The following is a 20324-nucleotide window of genomic DNA, read 5'->3' on the forward strand; positions in this document are numbered from 1 at the left end:
AAAAAAAATAAAAATAAAAAAATGTCTTCTTTTTTTTTCCTTTTTCCCTCTTACCTCTGGTGGTCCACTAAAAGAATATGCATAGAGAATGGGCTGAATCATGATTAGAGATTGAGTCAAATCTTGACGCATAAAATGGTGACGGTAATAAGAACTCTCATCTGGACTATTGTTAAATACTTGCAAGAAAGGCGATCTTCTTAAATGAAACATAAACTAGAAGATAAAATATTGAGAGAGATCCTTTATCAATTTAAATATTACAACAGGAATTTATCATTACAAAGAGCACTTGATTACAATCATTAATACAACAAAATGTTACGTTCTAATCAGAGCACTCTATTCTTAAAAAAAAAACTCCTCAAAAAAAGAACCTAAAAAAAAAGAACATTATTTGTAACAACAGCATTCTATAATTAGATATGTAATTATATAATTTAACAATCTAAACATTTAAAAATAGCTATCAAGTAAGATTCAGAAATAAATGTTACTCCTACAAAAAAAAAAGTGGTGTAAGGTGAATCAAACTAACTTCTATTAGTTAATATTAGTTAACTTCTATTCATTAATATCATACTATTCTAGTATGTCATGCAAGTGATGAAACCAGGCCATAACATTAGCCGGTAAACCGTTAAAAATTACCTCAAAGTCCTTTTTGATACTACTGTAATAAGACCTCCTTACTTCAGATAGAAAACTAATCTGTCTTGAACAATAGCAAGCAAACAACAAATGCTGGGGAGGAAAAGAATGGAATTCTCACACACTGCAGGTGAGAATGTAAAATGGGGTAACTTGCTAAGCAATCTGGAACTTGCTTAGAAAGCTGGACTAAAAATCCTATGGACCCATCAATCCACTAATAGGTATATATCCCAAAGCCATAAGAACAGCAACACAAATTGACATAACCTTCTATATTTACTGCAGTATTATTTATAATAGCAAAGAGTTGGAAACAATTCAAGTGTCCATCAAAGGATGAATGACTAAAGGAGCTATAGTACATTTACACAGTTTATTATCATGTATCACTTAAAAAAAATTATAAAGAGTTCATGAAACACTGCACAACATGAAAAATCTAGAAGAAATTACAGTAAGTGACTTAAGTTAGTCATAAACAGGCAGTTATGGAATAAGACAACTCTTACAAAAAGCCACGGAAAGGCTTACACACAGACAGTATCAATCCTTCTTAGACAGTCACCAACGATGGGAAGGGAAAGAGTAAAAATTAATAGACAGGTAAAGTGAAGGGAAAGGCAACATACAGTAAGGTGGTGATTAGACATTGTAATTAATTAATCAATTGTAGTTAATGGTATGAAACAAAGTGAATGAATGATAAAACAATATATTTTTATCTGCTTTACAGCCAACTCTATTCCATAATAGATGCCAGTATAAATTTATATCCATCATAAATAAATGACCATTATTAAATACTATATATTTTTCACTGAATACTCACAGCACAATATTAATTTATTAACTCTTGGAAAATTCACCTAACCACAAGAATAACCTAATACAGTACGTCATATAAGCTAAGTAATAAAAGACAACCATGAACTTAAATGCTATTGGTAACACGACGAGCCTTAGTTACTCTTGAAGCCTGAAAGTAAAATCATTTCCATGGCTCAAGTTCCAGCCTAACAATCAATAACACTAGAGAGAAACATTCTCCTCTGATCAAGCAACCAAAATTAAAATAAAAATGAAAGCATTTGCCCAGGGGTAAAGTTTATAAATCAGGAAAAGGATGTTTTAAAAGGACAGATGAAAATAAGGCACATAAGTATGAAGTGGGGAAAGTGCTGTTACAGGGTGGGACCTATAATCAATGCCACAAAATACAATAAGTATGAATTGCTGAATGGAAACTTACTGGTAAGTTTTCACTCAAATCACACAAAAAAATTTTAAAAAGAATGTGGACTTTTTTTATCTACTCACCTGTGGATAAAGGGAGAATGTTTCTGAAAATCTGAAGGAACTTGGATCATCTTTGTGATACTCTCCAAATTTCTGACACTACATAAAACACAACATATATCAGTAACAAATTTCTTGGCTTAAGAGTTAAAACTTACCATATGAATTCTATTTACAGTTACTACTCATTAGGAAGTAAATCTTTCATCCAGGACAAAATCTGGAATTTCTTATAAACTTAACAAGAGACTAATTACAATGAAAAAAATAACATTTGCCAAATCCACCAGATGCTCCGCTGGAAAAGGAGGGGCAATCTCCTCTTGTGCCTGTTGGATCCAATTCAATGGTACACAAGAACAACAAAAAAAATACATTTGCATTTTAGAAATAATTCTTTGTCCCAATGCAGTAACATCTTATTTCAAAACGCTTCAATTTTTTTTAACTCTGTCTGATAGGAAATAAAGAGCTCTTAGATAATCAACAAAAGAATTCAATATATGCCATTTAAGATTCTACCTAAAAAAGACAATTACCAACTGATAGAAAGATGTCCTTTCAAAAGATCACAATGGCTGCAAAAGCAAGTTGCTGGAACAAAATTCGGTAAACCAGAAACAATACCCAAAAGAAGGAAGAGTTAAAGGAAAGCAAAGCAAGAAAAGACAAGACATACAAACAGGCAATCTAATAGAGAAGAAGCAACACAAAGGCATAAATGAGAAGGATTTAAGGGAGATATATACACTTAACAATAGGCAAGGAAAACTTTTGGGAAAACATGACAGAAGGCATGTTCTAGAGAATGAAATTAACTCATTCATGTGACAAAGTGCCTAGGACAAAGAGAGTTCATATACATTCAATAAAGTTAATTTCTTGTCACTGTTTTTGAGCAATGTCTCTACCCTGAAGTATTTATAGCACTTAAGTAATGGGTCTATTTCCTGCCAATAGTTATATTGGCAAAGTAATTATATATGACATAGTAATTCTATATAAATCAAAGGCACGTGTTTTTAAAACTCAAAGACTAAAAAGAAGTAAAAATAATAAAAGATTCACTGTCACAAGAGATATGAGATTTCTGCTTACAGAAACGTTCAATGGTATCATTTATGTATTTATCTTCATCTTATAATCACACTTTTGGCTTCCATGAAAAATCATTTCAAAACTACAGTCATCCAAAGACTAAAACTAGAGGGTTGTTTAATTAATACTCAGGAAAGAGGGAATGCTGTCATCATTCATTCTTGTATTATTTCACTGGTAACATATATAGACTGTTGTTGCTGCATACCACAGAGTTAGAAGCGACCCATAGCTCACCCTCCAGTGGGTTTTCAGAGGCTGTTAATCACACGGGAGGAGACTGCCCATCATTCTCCCACAGGGCAGCTCATGCTCTCGAAACACGTGGCTTTGGGCTTGTAACATTGCTTCTTGCCACTAGGCAACCAGGGCTCCCTATAGAGACTAGATTAAGGTAATAACCTTTGCTGTCTAATGTGATAGCTGCTAGCCACTTGTGACAATCTAAATTCATTTTAGTTCAATTAAAAATTTAGTTCCTCTATTGCACTAGCCCTACTGTAAGCCAGGTAGACAGTAGCTACCGTAAGATAGTAGAGATTATAGAATCTTTTCATCAAGGCAGAAAGATCCCCCTGGATAGTGACCTAGATCAGATACACTTGAAAAGATTCAGAATATCTGATAGTATTTGGGAAAGAACAATTTTTACTTCTTACCAGTCGAATAAGTTGTCTATCTAGCCATCTGAGGACATCTGGTCCTTCCTCTGTTTCTGCTCTGTATATTGCCAGGCGGGCCATAAGAATAGCAGCTGCCTCCTGGTCAAAAGACGCAGCAATGTTCTGGATTTGAGTTTGAGCATCAGCCCAGCTGAAGATAAAGAAAACACAGAAATGCCGTTCAATTACTATATTTTAAATATTATAGCTGATTACTATAGATTTAAATTTAAAAGATATACAAAATTAGTGATAGTAACAACACTTCAAACTTCCAATATTACACAGAAAAATTAGCACATTTTAAAAATATCAGCAATAGCAGTTTCAGTATACATTCACTGTGGCTTTAAAAATTGTTTTGTTGACACTTCTGAGAAGCAAAAATGAAGTGGGAGGTATAGCACTCCCTGACTTCGAAACCTACTACACAGCAGTAGTAACCAAAAGAGCATGGTACAGGTACAATGACAGGCACATAGATCAGTGGAACAGAACTGAGAACCCAGAAAAAGAACTATGGTCAACTGATATTTGACAAGGAAATCAAACCTATCCTCAACAAATGGTGCTAGCAAAACTGGATTGCTACCTTTAGGAAGCTGAAACAGGATCCACATCTCATACCACATACAAAAATCACCTCAAGGTGAATAAGAGACTTGGGAGTAAAGCCCAAAACCATAAAGTTCGTAAGAGACAAACTGGGATCAAGCTTAGAAGCCTTAGTCTACAGTAAAAAGAGACAGCAAGAAATGTACAACCTGAAGAGGATTAAATTGATGAATAGGACCTTCTAAAGATTAAATCCCTGTGTTCATCAAAAACTTTTTCCAACAGGGTGAAAAGAAAACCTACTGACTGGAAATAAACATTTGGCAATACCATATCAGAAAAGAGTCTCATAATGAAAGTTTATAGAATACTCCTGGGCCTCCATAAGAAAAAAGACTGATAATCCAATTACAAAATGGGCAAAAGACAGAATTTTCACAGAGGAAGATATTCAAATGGCCAACAGACATATGAAAAAATGTTCCAAATCACTGGCAATAAGAGATACAAATCAAAAACACAATTAGATACCATCTCACTCCAATAGCAATGGCAGAGTATAACAGGACAGCAAGTAATAAATGTTGGAGAGGTTGCGGTGAGGTAAGAACTGTTTTACATTGTTAGTAGGATTGTACAACCACTCTAGAAGGCAGTCTGGCGCTTCCTCAAAAAGATAAACATAGAAATTCCATATGACCCAGCTATTCCATTGCTTGGATACCCCAAGAAAATAAGAACTGAGGCACAAACAGAAGCTTGTATACCAATGTTCATAGCAACATTATTCACCATCTCAAGAACATGGAAACAGTCCAGATGTCCAACCACAAACAAATGGATTGAGAAGTTATGGTACATTCACACAATGGAATACTATGCAGCCCACAGGAGCAATCATTTTGTAAATTACTACCGAATTTGGGAAGGACTGGAGAGCAGTCTCACAAGAACAAATACCGTATAAAATCATAATTGTAGAATGAGTATGAGGATCCACGGGAGGCTGGGGAGGTGGAAATAGAGGGGTGAGGATGCGGGATAAGGTGTTAATCATAGAGTTGCAGAATTTGATGGCTGAGTGGAGTGAAGAAAATGGGAAGGATGGCTTGCGAAAAACAATGTATTAAAACTTTGTAAATGAATCAGAATTTAAAAAATTTGTTTTGTTGAGATTTTTTCTCAGAAGGGTAAACCCTAATCTAAGATCCAAAAAAATAATAGACTTCCAATTAATTTTTTTAAATATTGTCATAATTAAAATTAGTGAACTGTATATGTGTGTATGTGTTCCATAATTCTGTACATAAAACTTTGAGAAGTATTTCAATTCTCTTCAAAACAACTATACTGCAAAATTTAACAGAACAGCAAGCAAAAAATGCTGGTGAGATTGTGGAGAAACTGGAACCCTTATTCACTGTTGGTGGAAGTGTAAAGTGGTGCAACCACTGTGGAAGGCAGTGTGGCACTTTCTCAAAAAGTTGCAAATAGAGATACCATTTGACCCAGCAATTCCACTAGGGGAATATACCCCAAAGAGACCATAATTGACACCCAAGCAGATAAGTGCACACCCATGTTTATCGCAACTTTGTTCACAATAGCAAGGAGTTGGAAACAAACTAAGTGCCCATCAACAAACAAATGGATAGAGAAGCTGTGGTATATTCACACGATGGGGTACTACGCTGCATTGAAAAACAAGGAACTCGTGCAATATTATTCAAAATGGGTGACCCTGGACATTATGCTGAGTGAAGTATCTCAGTCACAAAAGGACAAATACTGTATGGTGCCACTGTTGTAAAACAGCACTGACATCGGGGTTGTGGGGAGACTGAAAAAGATGGGATAAATAATGTATACTGCATTGAAACAGATAAGGAAGAAAACTGTTTGAAAATTATACAAATTAAAATTACATTGTATTCATTTCCATTCAATTAACTTACTGGCTTAAACTATTAAAAGTGAATAAGGAAAAATAGCTATTTAAAAGATTAATTTCATATTAGAAATAAAATACTTAACATATTCAATTAAAATTTTATTTCAAATCAATCATGACTCTAAACATCCAAAACCAATCCCATGAAGATACTGGTGGTACTTAAGCAGCCTCCAAAGTGACTCTCTCTTTTTATTGTAACTGTTATAGTACAACTATGCCTGGAAGGGCAGATGGTCAGCAAAGGAGGGAAAGACCCTCGTTGAGATGGACTGACAGTGACTCTAACAGAGTGATGAAACACAGGGCGGCACAGGACAGGACTCAGATCTATTGTTTCTAGGGTCGTCAGGAGTCACAGTCCACTGAATAGCACTTAAAAAAACAAAATTATAACATTTTGGCCAGCTGAACGTTTTAAGGTTTGCAAAAAAAAACCCTGCCTATTCTTAATAAAGTTGTGGTTGTTAGATGCCACTGGGTCAACTATAACCCAAAGTGACAAAACAACAGATTGGAACCCCGCCCTATCCTGCACTATCATTAACATCTCTGAATGCTCAAAGCCATATTATAGTCTGTGCATAAATCTAAGCCTTTTGAAGATCTTCCTCTTTTTTTCTGACCATATACTTTTCCCAGCATGAAGTCTTCTCTCAAGGGCTAACCCTTCTGACAATAAGCCCAAAGTAAGTGAAACAAACATTCACCATCCCTGCCTCCAAGAACCCTGGTTGCACTTACTCTGAGACTTGTTTATTCTTTTGACATTACATGGGCTGTTCCGTCCTCATCTCTAACACAATTCAAAGGCATCAATTCTTCTGTCATTTGTAGTGACTGTCCAACTTTAAGACACATAGGAAGTAATGTAAAATACTTTGCCTTGGATCAGGACTACCTCTGTCTTCAAACTGACATAGTTGCTCTTTAGCACTTTGGACAGGTCCTTGACATCTGATTTTCCAATGCATCACATCTTTTGACTTCTTAGCTGCTGCTATGAATGTTCATTGTGGATCCAAGTACAAGGAAATCATTGGCAACTTCAATCTTTGCACTATCATGATAATAAAGTGTTCTGAGCTTCCTAATCTTCTCAATGGTAGTCATAATTTGTTATGATCCACATAGTCAAATGCCTTTGCATAGTCAATAAAACACCAATAGACATCCTTCCGCTCCTCTCTGCTTTTAGTCAAGATTCATCTGACATCAGCTATGATATTTTCAGCACAACTGATGGAGAAAAGATTTAAACTGTCAACTAATTAACCTTACTTGGATCTACAATCAACACACTTGGGACCAACAGTCAGGAGACGTATTGCATCGGAAAAGTCTGTCATCAGGGACCTCTCCAAATTATTGAGGAGCAACACTGTCTGAAGATTAACGTGCATCTTATTACAAGTCATGGTCTTTCTAATCACTTCCTATGCAGTTGAAAGCTGGATAATGAATAAGAATGACAGAATTGATGCCTTTGAGTTGTGGTGTTAGAGAATACTGAGTATCTCCTGGAGCGCAAAAAAACAAAGAGATAAGTTTTGGAGAAAGTGCAGCCAGAACACTCCTTGGTGGCAAAGATGACTAAGCTTCACCTCTGATATTTTGGCCATGTCGTTAGGAGTGATGTTGCTTTGAGAGGGACATCATGCTTGGAAAGGTAGAGGGTCAGAGAAAGAGAGAAAGACCCTCAACCAGATGGAATCATACAGTGACTGCTGCAATAGGCTCAAGTATGTGAGAGATGATGAGGATGGCATGGCCCGGGACAGAACAAGGTTCAGATCTATTGGTCACAGTCTCGCTATGAGTCACACTAGACTCAGTGGCACCTGATAACAACAACAATCATGATATTGCCTATTGTCCTGGTTGGGAGGATTTTTGCCTTTTTCATGATGAGATGTAATCCATATTGAAGAATAGTCATTGAGCTTCAGCAGCAAGTGTTTCAAGTTCTCTTCACTTTCAACAAGCAAACTTGTGTCATTTTTTATAACACAGGTTGTTGATATGTCTTCTTCTAATCGTGATGCCACATTCTTCTTCATATTTCAAGTTATATTCTCAGCATACAGACTGAATAGGGATGGAGAAAGGACACAACCTTGACACACACTTTCCTTGATGTTAAACAATATCATGTTCTCTTATTCTGTCCAGACAACTGCTTCTCAGTCTAGGTTAGGTTTTGCATGAGTACAATTAAGTGTTCTGGGACTCCCATTCCTCTCAATATCAGCCATAATTTGTTATGATATACACAGCCAAATACCTTTCCATAGTTAATAAAACACTGACAGGAATCCTTCTCGTATTCTCTGATTTTAGTGAAGATCCATCTGACATCAACAATGATATCCCTGGTTCCACCACCTCATCTGAATCCAGCTTGAATACCTGCCGAGTTCTCTTTTGATATACTATCATTTTCTTAATAATTTTCAGCAAGATTTTACGTGATGCACTATTAATGATACTGTTCAATAATTTCTACATTCTGCTGGATTACCTATTTTAGAAATGTGAACAAATAATAGATCCTTTCGAGTCAAAAGGCCAGGTAGCTATCTTCTAGATTTCTTAGCACAGCCTAGTTAGAACTGAATCTGTTTTTGTAACATGTCAATTCCTGGTGCCTTATTTTTTGTCAATGCCTTCAGTACATTGAATGCCTTGAACTTCTTCCTTCAGTACCACTGGTTCGTATCATATGCTAATTCTTTTTGGGACAGTGACTCTATATTCCTTCCATTTTCTTTTGACACTTCCTGCATCACTCTATATTTTACTCATAGAATCTTTCAGCATTGCAACTTGATGCTTGAGTTTATTTTTCACTTATTTGAGCTTAACAAATGTTGAGCATATTCTTCCCTTTTGGTTTTCTAACCCTAGCGCTTTGCACTTTGTAATACTTGGCTTTATCTTCTCAAGCTACCCTTTGAAATCTTCTGTTCATCTCTTCTTTTATGGCATTATTTCCCTTAGCTTTAGCTTCTCTATGTTCTAGTCTAATTTTAAATCTCTTCTGGCATCCATATGGTATGTTGTTCAATTTTGTGTTGAAAGGACCACTCATTCATTGTGAAGAAGTCATTTCTGACTCAGAGCTGAATTTCCAACAGGTTCTCAAAGCTGTAGCTCTCATGAAAAGACTACCCATCTTCTTCCCATCGAGGGGCTAGTGGATTCAAACAGCTTTGGGCTAGCAGAATAACACACTACAGACTACACCACCTTCCTTGCAAAGAACACAAGGCCAACATATTTCTTTTGGGGGGAATTTATCAAATAAGCACAACCTGTCTCCAAAACTGGTTTTTCTGGCAGTAGGAGGCAGAGCTGTTTTCTCCAGAAACACAAGTGTTAGTCAAAGTGTATTATGTAGATTCAGGCTTCTTTACCAGAAGGAAAAAAACACAACTAGGAAAAAACGTTCAAAAATTTCTTAAAAATACAACAAAAGTAATCTATTGTTGAATTATTCTAATTTAAAAAAAAGCAAACAGGAACTTTTGGCTGTTTCCATATTCTTGTGATAGTGAATAATGCTGCTATGAACATTGGCGTATAAATCTCAGTTTGCGCCTCAGTCCTCATTTTCACAGGGTATATTCCAAGTTGGGGAATAGCTGGGTCACATGGAATTTCTGTATTATATAAAACTATTATTATACAATGAGGAAAGGAACCAAAGGGGGTGTGGAAGGGTGGAAGCAGAGGGATGAAGATGTGCAGGGGAAGGAAAGGATTAATCACGGAGCTGTATAATTTGATGGGTGGGGGATGAGGGAAATTGGAAGAATCTGTTTTCAAAAACAATGTATTCAAATTTTGTAAATAAACTAGAAAAAAACAAACAAACAAGGACTTGTATTTTTTAATAACTTTCTAAATTTTCATTTTTCTAGTACTGACAGTGATGACTTGAAATATAAGAACCCCTAAGATTCTTAACTAATCTTTCAACTAGTACGTAAAGGATATTTGCCTAGAGCATAATGTTATTTTAATATCTTTATGGGATCGAACTGACAGTTGTTGTTATATGTAGTAGAGTCACCTGCAACTCATACTGACCCTATCTATGTACAACAGCTCTGAAACCTGCCCTGTCCTGATCCAGTCTCTTTGACTCCGATACACCTACCTCTATTGCCCTAGTTACTGTATCAATCCATTTCATCTGGGGTCTTCTGTTCTGCACTGTCCCTCCACCCTTCCAAGCATGATGTCGTTCTCCAAGGACTGGCCCCTCTTGGCCACGTGCCCAAAGTATGTGAGACAAAGCTTCAAAATCCTAGCTTCCAGAGAGAAACTTGGTTTTACCCTTTCCAAGACAGACCTATTTGTTTCTTGGCAGGCCATGGTATGTTCAACACTCTTCTCCAGCACCACAATACAAAGGCATCATTTCTTTTTCTGTCTTCCTTGTCCGGCTCTCTGATGCACAGCAAGTAACTGAACAGACCATGGCATGTATTAGGAGTACCTTAGTCTCTGGACTGACATTACTGCTTCTCAGTACTCTGGAAAGGTCCCTGACCACAGATCATAAGACCTAATGCAATTTGTCTTTTGATTTCCTGACTGCTGGTGCCAAGAGTGTTGACTATGGAGCCAAGCAAGCTGTAATTGCTAACAACCTCAATCTCCTCTCCAACTATCATGGTACTGCCAATTGGCACAGAGGTGAGAAACTTTGTCTTCTTGATGTTGCACTTCAATCCATATTGAAGACTACACTCCTTGACCTTCTACAGCAAGCACTTCAAGTCCTCCTTAGTTTAAACAAGTAAGGTTGCATAATCTGCATAATGTAGGTTGTTGATGAGTCTTCCTCCAATCCTGATACCACATTCCTCCTCATAAAGCCCAGCCTCCTGAATGATCTGTTCTGCATATAGATTGAAAAGGTATGGAGACAGGACAAATCCCTGATGGACTCCCTTCCTGATTTTGAACCATACAATGTTTACCTGCTCTGTTCTGATGACTGTTTTCTGGTCCACCTATAGGTTTCGCTTAAGTGTTCTGGGATTCCTAGTCTCAAGATTAACCACAATTTGTTGTGATCCACACAGTCAAATGCCTTTGTACAGTCAATGAAACACAAATAGATATTCATCTAGTACTCTTTGCTTTCTGCTAAGATCCATCTGACATTGGAAATAATGTCTCTAGTCAAACTGACAGTAGCAACTTTAAAGACATGAGTTTCCGTTAATGGGGGAGGGGAAAATCAATAAAGGAGAGTGAGACTGTACAATTCAAAGAATTTAATCAATGTCATTAGATGGTAAAGTACAAACTGAGGAATTCATGTTTTGTTATGTATAGTCTCAACAAATTAAGTTTTTAAAAGTATTACATGGAAGACTGACTGACTGGAGGCATGGGAGGCGAGCAAGATGGCATAGACTCTGGGCACCAAGAGGAAGGTCTGTTAATTCTACAATGCACCCTCACAAAGCCAATGCTGAGGAGATGACCAAGTACCACAGTGATGGCTACATTAAATTCTTTAGTTCCATTCACCCAGAAAACATATCTGGGTACTGCAAGCATATGCAGGGATTCCGTGTTGGTGGGGATTGCCTGTTATTTGATGGCTGTTTGAGTTCTGTCAGTTATCTACTGATGACTGTTGCAAGTGTTGTGAAGCTTAATAAGCAACAGATGGGCACTGCTAAGATTTGGGCTGGGGGCCTTCACTATGCAAAGAAGTCTGAAGAATCTGGCTTCTGTCAATGATACTGTCTTGACAATCCTGGTACTGCTAAAGCATCACAGATGCAATATACAGAGGGTGCTGTATATTGACACTGATATTCACCATGGTGATGGCGTGGAAGAGACCTTCTATACCACAGACTGGGTCATCACTGTGTCCTTTCATAAGTATGGAGAGCACTTCCCAGGAACAGGGGACTTACAGGATAGTGGTGCTAGCAAAGGCAAGTATTATGCCGTTAACTTCTCACTCCAAGGTGGGATTGATGATGAGTCCTATGAGGCCATCTTCAGGCTGATTATATCCAAAGTAATGGATATGTTCTAACCCAGTGCAGTCGTCCTAGAGTGTGGCTCAGACTCCCTCTCTGGGGATCGATTAGGTTGTTTCAATCTGACCATCAAAGGGCATGCCAAGTGTGTGGAATTTGTGAGGAATTTCAAGCTGCCGATGCTGATGCTAGGAGACGGTGGTTATACCATTCATAATGTTGCCCGATGCTGGACTTATGAAACAGCTGTGGCCCTGAGCACAGAAATTCCTAATGAGCTTCCATACAATGACTACTTTGAGTACTCTGGACCAGATTTTAAACACCACATCTTCCAATATGACCAACCAGAACACAAATGAGTACTTGGAGAAGATCAAAGACTATCTGAGAACCAAGGAAGGCTGCTTCATACACCCGGAGTTCAAGTTCAGGCAATTTCTGAGGATGCCATCCCTGAGGAAAGTGGTGATGAGGATGAAGACGAGCCTGATAAACACATCTCAATCTGTCCCTCTGACAAATGAACTGCCTGTGAAGAAGAGTTCTCTGACTCTGATGAGGAGGGAGAAGGTGGACTCAAGAACTCTTCTAACTTTAAAAAAGCCAAGAGAGACAAAATAGAGGATGAAAAAGAGAAAGACCCAGAAAAGAAGAAAGAAGTCATAGAAGAAGAGAAAAACAAGGAGAAGCCTGAAGCCAAAAGTGTCAAGGAGGAGGTCAAGTAGCTTGAGCAGACCTCGCTAACTCTGGCTTCATGCAAAGTTCCCCACTTTTCATCTTGACCCCTCAAGAGTTTATATCTTCTATTTCTCTATGTATTTACATAAAAGTATATTAAATACAAGTGAGCTCTGGTGGACTAGTGGCAAGAAGCTGCACTGTAATCCCAGAGGTGTGCAGTTTGAGTCCACCACATTCTTTGCTAGAGGAGAGACAATCTCCTCCTGTACCAGTCAGATCCAATTTGATAGTACACATAAAAAAATAACAAAATTTAAAACATATTTACAAAAAAGTATTTTTTAAAAAACAACGATAAGTTAATCATCTCACCTCAGTAAGAATAGCAAAATTTAACTGAACAGCAAGCAACACATGCTGGCGAGGTTGTGGAGAAACTGGAACCCTTATTCACTGTTGGTGGGAGTGTAAAATGGTGCAACCACTGTGGAAGGCAGTGTGGTGTTTTCTCAAAAAGTTGCAAATAGAGATACCATTTGACCCAGCAATTCCACCACCGGGAATATACCCTAAAGAGACCATAACTGCCACCCAAGCAGATATATACACACTCATGTTTATCGCAACTTTGTTCACAATAGCAAGGAATTGGAAACAACCTAAGTGCCCATTAACCAACAAATGGATAGAGAAGCTGTGATATATTCACACAATGGAATACTACGCTGCATTGAAAAACAAGGAAATCATACAATATTATTCAAAATGGGTGACTCGGGAGGACATTATGCTGAATGAAGTATCTCAGTCACAAAAGGACAAATACTGCATGGTGCCACTGTTGTAAAGCAGCACTGACATCGGGGTTAGGGGGGCGACTGATAAAGACGGGTTCAATAATGTATATGGCACTGAAACAGATGAGGGAGAAAACTGTTTAAGAGGGATATGTTATTAGGTATTTTTGTCATGACAGGAGTCCAGAGTGAAGGCAGCATAGTGAAGTGGACCTAGGGGGAGGGATTATAAAACAATTGAAGAATTTTTCTTTTACTTTTCCAAGAGGGTAGCGTACTTGGGGGAGAGGAGAGTTGGGAGGGGAGAAAAGTGCAACAATGAATGAATGGAAATCCAAAGTCTATAAATTTTCAATGAAATTAATAATAAATTTTTTAAAGGGGAAAAAAATAAAAGGTAACTTTAATTAATAAATCCTTGAGCATACAAAATTCTAAAAAAAATAATTTTTTTAAAAAAAAAGTATATTAAATATAAATATCCCCGGGGACTAGACCAGAACAAGGGCCCTAGCCCTGCCCAGGGCACTCTGCTAAGTGCATTCTAGTTGCTGCCTTTTCAACAAGACACAGGACTGAATCCTGAACTGCACAGTGCCTGTGTCTTTTCAGAAAGGTACCTTTATAAAGGTACATCCTAGGATGCGGGTTCTGGGCCCTCAGGGATTCCTGGTTCTTTTCAGGCTCTTTCAGGTAACATTAGCCACTTCAGATCAGTTTCTTTCTCATACCTTTCCTCCACTGCAGCCTAACCCCATGTGAGCCAAGAAACTCTCACTGCCTGCCCCCTGAGCTCCCCCAGAGCTGCTGGTGGAGTATGACAGTCTAGTTTCTTTTTTTCAGATACTATTTTCATGTTTGTGATAATCTTGATAATAAAATGTTGCTTTTCTAATAATAAAAAAGTATTACATGTAATGAAAGAATTATACTAATAATTTTCTTTTCAAAAGTGGCAGAGGTCAGGAAGAAGCATTAACATGTCAACATTGACAGTTTGTAAAAAACTGGTCTGTCCCCAAGCCATTATATAGCAACCAAGTACGTTGAAGTCTTCTGCATTATTCTTTCTCACAGTATTACCCAAACAACAAAGCAAAGGAAGAATAAAGACTGAGTGGCTGTTGTTATGTGCCACAGAGTCAAAACTGACTCATAGCTGACCCTCCCCAATGGGTTTTCAGAGGCTGTAAAAATGCACCACAGCTAATGTTCATTTCTCTCCCACAGAGAAGCTACTGGATTTAAATTCATATACTTTTGGGTTGGCAACACAACTCCTTACCCTCTAGGCTGCCTATGCTCCCTAAGTGACTTGGTAAGTGACTTAAATAGGAGCCCTAATGGCTGTGAAGTTACGTGTTCAGCTGCCTGATGATAGGTCAGTGGTTCAAAACAACCAATCAGTCATTCAGTGAGAAAAAGGTCTGCTCCTGTAAAGATTTACAGCATCGAAAACCCTATGGGTCAATTACAACCTGCCTCACTGGGTCACTAAGAGTCAACATCAACTCTACAACAGCGGTTAAGTAAACAAAATAACAATCAACATTTGGGGGGAAATCACAAAAATCATTAAGAACTATTTAAAATTTTATAATTAGAAATAATGCTAGTAGAAAAAATAATGCTACTAATTACTTAATTATTTCATACACAAATAAATACACACATAAGTACTGACGATTACAGAATAATGTATAAAATTTGGGTGAGTTTTTTTTTTCCTCTCAAGGTAATGGGATAAAGAACAGAATATTTTAAAGAGTGTCTCAAGAGGACCTACCTTTTTAAATTGTTTTCACATTTCAAAGTTATTAATAATAATTACATTAGAAAACACGTAAGTTGATGTATGAAGAAATAAAATGCTACTAGTAAAATGATCACTCTCTAGTCATACTCAAAATAGAATGAGTATGACTACTCAAAATGATCACTCTCTAGTCACAACTCAAACAGAAATCCATTTGAAAACATCCACCTAGATTAAGGCCAACATATAAATTAATCTCTAATACAACTTACTTCCTAGCAATAGTGGTCACTCGGATACGTCTCTGTCCACTTGAATGCTGATACTGAGTCACAAACTGGATTGCACCACGCCCTCCCTGAGGAATTGGAGCATTATGCTGTACAAAAACAAAGGGGTAACAACTAAAGAAAAGCTACTATACTGTTGTCATAGCCTCCTAGCACTAACAAAATTCCCCCTAAATTGACTTGAAAGATATTTATTTCCTGTGCATACAAAACCATTGTGATTTTCCACATGAAAGGAGGAAAAAAGTATTTGGGAGAGAAGAAAAATAATGAAAGATGAGAGATGTGATTCAGCCAGGGGGTACCAATTTCAAGTAATTGACAGTTTAATCAAAGGGACATGTAAGAACAAAGTGAAGGCAGGAATGTAAAGATATCAGACAACGAAATGCCTAATACTTCAGGTAATTTAGGCCTAATATTAATTGGATAAAAAGAGTCCGCGCTAAGTCCTCCTCTACTAGGTATAAAATCACTTTCTGAAAGTTAGTCACACAATGAACAGATGATCAATTTAAGGCAATTCATTAGAAAAGATTAATAGTAAAATATGACCCTCATAAAGACATTTTAATTAGTCAATAAGAGAACTGTTCTCAGCCTTTTCTGACTATAAATGTTCATCAATAATAGCCACTTTCTTTACAAAGTTCAAATTAAAAAAAAAAAATATATATATATACACATACATATATACACACATATATATGTATGTATTCTTCCTCTCTCCTATAAAAGCTGACTATTAAGACTGCAGTTTGTTTTATGCCTAGTAACTATTAGAATAGCGACTCAATGGCATCAAAAAACATAACATACTATGACAGGTTTGGAAACAGGAGTGGCATCCACTTCCTAAATAACATGCCTCTAGAAACTCTATGAACTTTGATAAATGTCGATAGTTGTAGAGGGGCTTCAAGCCTTTTGTTCGTATGGTCGTTATGAGTCATGCTTGACTCGAAGGCAATCAATAACAACAACTATTAGAATATAAACTCATTGCCATCAAGTCAAAACCAACTCATACCTTATCTTCAAGTAGATTTCCAGAGCCTATAAATCCCATGGGATTTGACTGCCTATCTTTCTCCCACTAAGCTGCTGGTAGGTTTCAACCATGTGAGAAGTTTTTCCAATAGGAGAGCAAAGACCTTTCCCAATCTTTTGTATAAGAGAGCTCTGGTCTCAGTGGTAGGGAGTGCCAACTTGAAGACAGGCAGTTCAAATCTACCAGCTGCTCAGAAGGAGAAAGGTGTCCGACCTCCTCCCATGCAATTTCCAGCCTCAGAACATAGGCTGGAAGGTAAATTATGTGGCAGTTCTAGCTTCATGGCACATAACAACAATTATCTTTCGTATAAATGTTGATATATGAGACGTTCATATCGGAGGACTTATCATTGAGATAGCTAGAAACAACTAGATAACTAATTTCAAAAACAATTTTTTTTCTACTATGTTTTAAAAAAAAGAAAGAAAACCATAGGGTGAAAACTGAATGGTCTACGCTTAGGTTCCCCTGGCATCTCTAATATGCCCTGCCACTAGAAAATTTAGCCCTAAAAACTAGAAAATGACAAATAATTCTAAAACAGAATGATAAACTTTGGACAATATTTACCCATAGAGAAAAAAAACTTATACATTTTCATGGCCTAAATAACATACTTGTTCAAAAATACCTTTCAATTCAAGTACAGAAAGACATACCTGATTGACAACTTCAAAATACACAGCCAATGTTGTGGTGGGACTGAGTCCACAGATCTTCCATTGACATGTGCCACCTGTTCCTATCTCCTATAAAAAGAAAACACTGTATATTTAAAAGATGCCAATGTCAGTGATTGCTACAATATATATATAAAGCTGGAAAAAGAAAAGAAAGCAACTCTAATTCCACTCAGAGAAAAAATTATAGGTTTCTAGCTAATTCAACAAATGTTAAAAGCTTAACATTTTTACAGACAATATCATAAATACATTATGAAATAGAATTAAGCACATTTTCTATAGTAAAATTTAAAAAAATTCTAATTCTTACTAAGCAAATTACAAAAATATTGATAGAAGTTCTTCATACTGTCATCTTTAAAAGTATACATTATTTAATGAAGTAATTACAACTAATATTATCCTTCTGCCCAATTATTTGATCTCTATAAAGACATACTGATTTAACACATAATACATGCACATATGAATGATTTGGGCAGTCTAATTCTCAAGAAAACTTCTTAGAGAAACATCATTACTAACCAAACTTATGAATTAATGTTTTAACTTTTTCATTTCTAAACTCACTTGGGTATGTCACACCATCTTCCTTACAGCTCTATGACAAAATGTTAGTGTGTACTGTACCTCCAGTAGATGGGATAAAGACAAAGAGAGGCACTGAAACTGAAATTTGACTATACTGTTGGAAATTCTGGTAACAAGTTTGGAATTAATTTTTACTTTCACAAGTCTGTAAGTTTCCAACTGACTATTTTGCTTTTCAGGAACAAAGACAAAAAATAATTTAGACATAAAAACTTCTAAGTCTGTTAACAGTGAAAAAAGGTTTTATGCAAGAGTATAAGGAAAAATGAGTTATTTAAGAAGAAAAAAAACTACACATAGAGGTATACTTCTGAAAGTTAAACCACACGCTACTAAAAACCTCAGCCCATATAATTTTGACAGGAATGCTATAAGCTAGCAACCCAGTTTTCTTGGTTTTTAGAGAACTAACTACATTTTCTAACTGGAATAAAACTAACTTACATTTTCAGACACACAGGGTCCTTTAGAATTGAGAGATACACAGGGTCCAATAGCTCCTGAAATCTTTATTTCCCTTGAGGTCTGTAAAATAAGAAGACAGTACACTCTGATTTGCTCCAAATAAGATCAAAGAGCAAGGGAAGAAGGTCACATTGTAATCTTGTAAATTAATCAATGGTACTCTATGCTAATAATTCTCAAATTTAAAAATCTAGCCCAGATCTAACTTTAATCCTACATGTTAGCTGCCTATAGAAGATCTCTATCTGGGGCTAGTCCACTTATAATCCATAGCCACCAAAATCTAAGCTATCATTACCTTCTATCTTAAAAAAAAATCAGTATACCAACCAGTTTTCAAGTACTGAAGAGCAACGACGTCAGGTTGGAGACTAAGGCGCGCCTGATAAAGGTTATAGTCTTCACAATTACGTGCTATGCATCAGAGAGTTGGACAGTGAACAGGGATGATAGAAAGAGAATTGATGCCTCTGAGCTGTGGTGCTGGAGAAGAGTGCTGAATATACCATGGACTGCTAGGAGAACAAGCAGGTTTGTCCTGAAGAAGGTGAAGCCAGAATGTTCCTTGGAGTCAAGGATTCTGAAGCGTCATCGGACATACTTTGGGCATGTTGCAAGGAGGGACCCTTGGAGAAGGGACATCATGATTGGTAGAGTGGAGGGGCAGCGAAGGAGAGGAAGACCTTCGATGAGATGGATCGATTCTATGAATGGAGTGGTGGGAATGAGTGTATTTGAGACGGCTAGGCTGGCACAGGATAGAACGGGTCACTATGAGTCGCAAGGGACCCAATGGCACATAACAACAACAACAACAACAACAACCAGTTTTCTTGAATTATTTTTTCTTATCTATCCTAAATATTTTTGTCAGATTTATCAGACCCAAAACAACAGTCTTCTGACTTTACACACAGCTCCAAGCTACATTCAAACCAGATAAAACTATTTCCTTTTTATCTCAATAGAAACAAACCACTTTCATTAAGTAGTTTTCCAACTCTAACTTCTGTATTCCTGTTCATCATAGTCTCCTGACCAAAATATATTCTCAGTCAGCTTAAATGCTGCTCTTTTAAAGCGCATAAGGCATACTTCCTCTAAGATAAACTAATTCTCCCACTTACATTCATTTTTCTTCTAACCCTTACAACTCAAAATTCATTGCTATCAAGTTAGAATCAACTCATTGCTGATCTTCCATTGGATTTTCAGAGGATTTTAGAACAAGACCTCACATCTTAAATGTCCCTTGAAATCACTTAATTCTCCTAACATAGTGCTGGACATACAGAAAAGATTCAATAAAATGAACAAGGGTGATAAGATTTAATTTTAAGTTACTGCTGAGCTAACTCTGCATCAAAGTGATATCATGGACAGTAATACACATATGACTAACACTAGCCCTCTGGGTTATTTAAAACATAAATTTTAAATGAATGACATAATTGTGTAACTTATCATCCATAAAACAATTACTTACTGAACAAATAGCACAAAAAAGATTCACCTTAGTCATTAAGAGTCCTGTGATTAAGAACGAAAATGGAACTTTTAAAAAAATGAACTATAAGCAAAAAAAGTAAGAGTTCAAGAAAAGCTTACCTATATGTCTTCTTTCCTAAGAAAATTTGTTATGTTACTGTTATGTGCCATCGAGTCATTTGCGACTCATAGCAACCCTATGTACAACAGCCCTAAACCCTGCTCTATCCTGTGCCAATCACACTGCCTCTGACACACCCATCCCGATTACCCCAGTCACTGA

At 36.8% G+C, this 20324-nt stretch overlaps 1 protein-coding gene and 1 pseudogene across 3 annotated transcripts in view; one reads left to right on the top strand and one right to left on the bottom strand.

Moving 5' to 3' along the window:
- SEC23A (Sec23 homolog A (S. cerevisiae)) overlaps positions 1-20324 on the bottom strand; it is a 55267-nt gene that overhangs the window by 13644 nt on the left and 21299 nt on the right. For all 3 annotated transcript variants that reach the window (XM_006891568.1, XM_006891566.1, XM_006891567.1), the window contains 6 exons: positions 18533-18613; positions 17474-17563; positions 15743-15849; positions 3708-3861; positions 1972-2049; positions 55-216 (listed from right to left, as the gene is read on the bottom strand). In XM_006891568.1, the coding sequence (XP_006891630.1) occupies positions 55-216; positions 1972-2049; positions 3708-3861; positions 15743-15849; positions 17474-17563; positions 18533-18613 (672 nt within the window). The remainder of the gene's footprint in view (positions 1-54; positions 217-1971; positions 2050-3707; positions 3862-15742; positions 15850-17473; positions 17564-18532; positions 18614-20324) is intronic.
- On the top strand, positions 11686-12961 carry LOC102848023 (annotated as a pseudogene).

Source organism: Elephantulus edwardii, unplaced genomic scaffold (genome assembly GCF_000299155.1).
Source record: "Elephantulus edwardii isolate Elephantulus edwardi_28Jun2011 unplaced genomic scaffold, EleEdw1.0 scaffold00100, whole genome shotgun sequence".
Classification (NCBI taxonomy): domain Eukaryota; kingdom Metazoa; phylum Chordata; class Mammalia; order Macroscelidea; family Macroscelididae; genus Elephantulus; species Elephantulus edwardii.